Consider the following 4,057-nt stretch of genomic DNA (forward strand, 5'->3'; position numbering starts at 1 on the left):
AAACCTCAGACTGAAGTCCATTTACTCAATAAATGTATTTTCCAGGAAGTCCAGTTATCTACAACCATCATCTGAACTGATTGCATCAGTTCTCCAACCATAAACAGTTCTCTTAATTTAAAAAGAAAACAAAAAAATCACTTCATAATTTAAAATACATATCCACACCACTGCCTTTCTGGCAGCTAGAATGTACCCACATTACCAGCTGACTTAAAATATCAACTCCATTTTGGGGCATAAGCTTGCAAAAAAATAGATCAAGTTCCAAACGTACAGGAAAAAAAAGACATTAGAGAGCTGATATTTGGGGGTTAAAGTGTTTTAGAAAGAGTAGCAAGCCTGGAGTGGAGTACTGTGTATATTCAGCCATCCTGTATACACCTTGGTAGTGTATTGGGGGGGTTAGTTACAGGAAGGATGTGGAGAGAGCCCCAGCTCTCCAGCTCAGACTTGATCACGTAGGCGGGCCAGTCGCTGGGACAGCTCGTCCTGCAGAGGGGCAAAACACAGAGAAAACACCCATCAGCAACAAAATCCTCCACCCTGGCAATGCTCAGGCCATCCCACCTCCAGCTGACAGGGCATTATCTCATGGAGAAGGTTTTCTTAACACCTGAAGGCTGTGCCAGGTGAGGCTTGAGGTCCATACACCACCTGATCTCCGGCAGTGGACACGGAGGAAGGAGTTTCAGAACACAGCAAAGACAGATTGGGGTTTTTTTTTTTCAATATATCATCTTTGCAAGTCTAAATCAGCTCCTAGAGAATTATTTCTTCCTTGGATGCAGCCTTTGACTGGCCAAGGCTGGTCTGGTTGTTTTAGGAAGCCTGATACAGGGCAAAATGGAATTTTCAAAGAATGTGGAATACTCAGGGCTTCCCCAAGACTGGTCTCCCTCAGGCCCTCTCCACAAAGACAACAGAAATTATCTGTTCTCCTTCTGTTCCCTCAAATATATTCCCCTAGAATGGGAAATGCAACTCACTAAAAGATTCTATAGGAGATTCATGACATCTGGAGTAGGTAGGAGAGGGAAGTGTTTGGAACTCTGTAAAATAACCAGGTCAAAACACACCTGAAACTTCACAACTTTCTGGATTTACAGCCAAACAAGTTGTTAAAATCATTTTAATTGCAAGCTTGTTTTAACTACACTGTTTCCTTTGCACAGCTACAAACTAATTGCAAGTTTAGTAAGTTGTGATCAAGTGAAGCATCAGCTCTCACACCATATTTCCTCTAGAAAATGTTGGATTCAACTGAACACAAGACTCACCTGTTCTGCTGAGGCAACACTTGTACCAACAGAACCTGTCTGTCCTTGAGGTAGTTCCATGTTCAGATCAAGACTAACAGGAGAAAAACAAACCCAAAAAAAAAAAGAGTCAGGCATACATGGCTGAAGGAAGAACAAATAATTAAATACTGAGACAGGGTGAGGCCACCAGCCTCCCCTGAATGATGCAGCTCAGCTAATTAGACAACTTGATCAGGAAATTTGAGTCATTCCCAAGAAGAGGAGTCACATGTTGTAACCACCAATTGCTAAATGAATTTTGCCTCAGCAGGCCTGAGTGAGTTTGCTGTTTAACAGAGGTCTGGCTGGCACAGGATATGTATGAATGGCAAAAAATTCACTCATAAAAAAAAGATGCTTACTACAAAATTTGTCCTCAAGCTAAGGGAGCTTATGTGTCACCAAGAAGGTCAATAAAATTCTCTGAAATAATTCAGTATATCCCCAAAGGCTGAAATATATTACAAGAATGATGTCCCCAGGTGAAAGAAAAGGGTGATTCTTCTCTGCTTCCAAGAGATGGGAGGTAAAAAGGTCATCTCACCTTCAGGTTAACCAGGAAGAATTGTTGGGCTCAAGATTTGTTCAAGAAACAGTGACTCAAGATGTTACCTACCCTGCTTCATCTGCCATCTCCTGTAGGAGCATGTCCACTTGGTTCTGAGGAAAGAAAACAAAACCTGTTGTTGCACACTGGAGTTCATGACAACCTCTCCTGTTAAATCTTGAGAGAAGAGAAACTAGAACACTGATCTCAGTGCCTGGGACAGAACCTTTTTGTGATGAACCACCAGAGAGCTGTGCCTGAACTGAGGTACCCAGCCTGCTAAAATCCCAGGGATCCAACTCCAGCTGCCAAAATAATGCTTCTAAAGAACTGGACTCCCCTGTGAAACAACCCCAAACTTATTCTGGAGTATTTCAAGGGTTTATTATCAGCTACTAAAACACTTCTTGGCACAAGATGGGGAAAAAAAGCCCATCTCATATCTTCTTGGAGATGAGTTTATTTTATTTACAGAGCACTATTCTCCAGTAAATTTCCCCCTCTGTCAAAATTTCTGCTGGAATAGCACCAAGGTGCTGGGAATTCTTCACCATGTCAAGCACTGTTTAGAGATCTATTTTGGTAAACACACATCCATAAATTGAAAGTAGATAATTAACAATCTTTCCATTGCATGTACCATTATGACTAATTTGATGGTGACTAATGTAATTTTGCTAATATCAGTAGTTGGAACTATTGATTCTCTCACAGCATATTCTGCTTTGGTAATTAATGCTGCAGTGTTTTCTGGGTCAAAAGTTCATTAAGAACTCATCAAAATGCTGCTAATTCAGCAGGAGGGTTTCAGTTTAAGATATACTATAAAATAAAGGTTGCTCTATGAGTGAAACAGCCTAAAATACATATATATGATCCTCTGTGCTTAGGCTGCAATTTGAAAGAGTCTCCTCATCAAAGAGGCACAAAGCAAAAGTGGAAAGGCTCCAGTTGCTGCTCTGTCTCAGAGGAGGTGGAAAGAACAGAATCAGACAGTTCCCTACAGTTTAGACACATAATTTAACATGATTTTTAAAAAAAACCCACTCCTATTCTTACTTGTGGTGTTGTTAGTGTAGTAGTGTTGCTCATTGTGTCTTCCATCTGTTGTGTCTGAACATCCAGTGTTTCAAACTGATGCTCAAATTTATCCATGAGTGCAGAGATCTGGGAAAAAAAAAAACCATGAATCAAATCAATGAGGTCACAGGAAAGAAAACATCTCAACTGGCAAAAACAGAAATCAAGGACCAGCAGCTTCTGGAGATGAGAAGTTTGAACCCCTCCCAGCAGCAACTTTGAAGATGAGCTAACCCTGCAGCCCAAGCAGGTCAGGCAGAGCCACGTCCAGTCAACTTCTGAGCATCTCCCTGTGTGAAGACTTCACAGCCACGTTGGGCAACCTGCCCCAGGATCTACCAACCTCCTCTCTTGACTGGCATCACCCTAAATGGTGCCCATTGTCCTTTCCACTCTTGGTGTGCAGCTCCAAGACAAGCATTTACCTTTTCCAAGTTCATGCTCTTCAGCGTGGCATCCATAGACTTGACCACCCCTGCCATTGACTTTGTTACCTGAAATGAGGGAAAAGAGATTATTAATTAAAAAGAAAAATGAGTGGCTCCTTACCAAGCTTTTCTCTTTACCCAGAGTGGGATCAAACAGCTGGGCACACATTATTGCCATCCTGAATGCCATTTTTTTCATAGCTCCTACCATTTTGAATTCTATAGATGAACTCAAGCACTTGAAATGCACTAAATCTGCTAAAAATTGAGGTGTGTATGGTATGAACTTCTGTGAGCCTGAAGCTAAGTGCAGACAGTCAGCTGGCAGAATAAGCTCTCTGGCTGAGGAGGACAGCAGTGTACCTTCAAATCTACTTGAGCTGAACAACACTCCTGGAACCACAAGTCCTGTGTCATGACTTTGTGTTTGGTAGGGGAGCAAAATAACCTTGAGTGGAAGCAGTAAAACACAGGGTGTCCTCAGGAGCATGAGTGATAACAACCAAAAAGTTACCAGGGATAAAACACAGCAATCTACCTCTGAGGAGCAGCTGCCAGGGGGCTTCCAATACCCCATTGACCAGCAGCTACCTCTGAAACCACTTTTTGACCCTTTCCAGACAGAACTGAGCCACTCTGAAGACCACCAGAGGTCTCACCCTTGCAGCAGAGGTGTGAAAATCATAGAATCATAGGGGTTG

General features: G+C 42.2%; 1 protein-coding gene across 1 annotated transcript; it reads right to left on the reverse strand.

Moving 5' to 3' along the window:
- Nucleotides 1-447: 447 nt before the first annotated feature.
- CHMP1B (charged multivesicular body protein 1B) lies at nucleotides 448-3,422 on the reverse strand (the record flags this gene model as incomplete). Its single annotated transcript, XM_008936467.1, has 5 exons — nucleotides 448-492; nucleotides 1,281-1,353; nucleotides 1,918-1,961; nucleotides 2,908-3,015; nucleotides 3,354-3,422. Coding segments are annotated over 5 exons (339 nt in total), but the record flags the coding sequence as incomplete, so codon positions are not given.
- Between the last annotated feature and the right edge of the window lie 635 nt (nucleotides 3,423-4,057).

Source organism: Merops nubicus, unplaced genomic scaffold (genome assembly GCF_000691845.1).
Source record: "Merops nubicus isolate BGI_N331 unplaced genomic scaffold, ASM69184v1 scaffold4993, whole genome shotgun sequence".
NCBI lineage: Eukaryota > Metazoa > Chordata > Aves > Coraciiformes > Meropidae > Merops > Merops nubicus.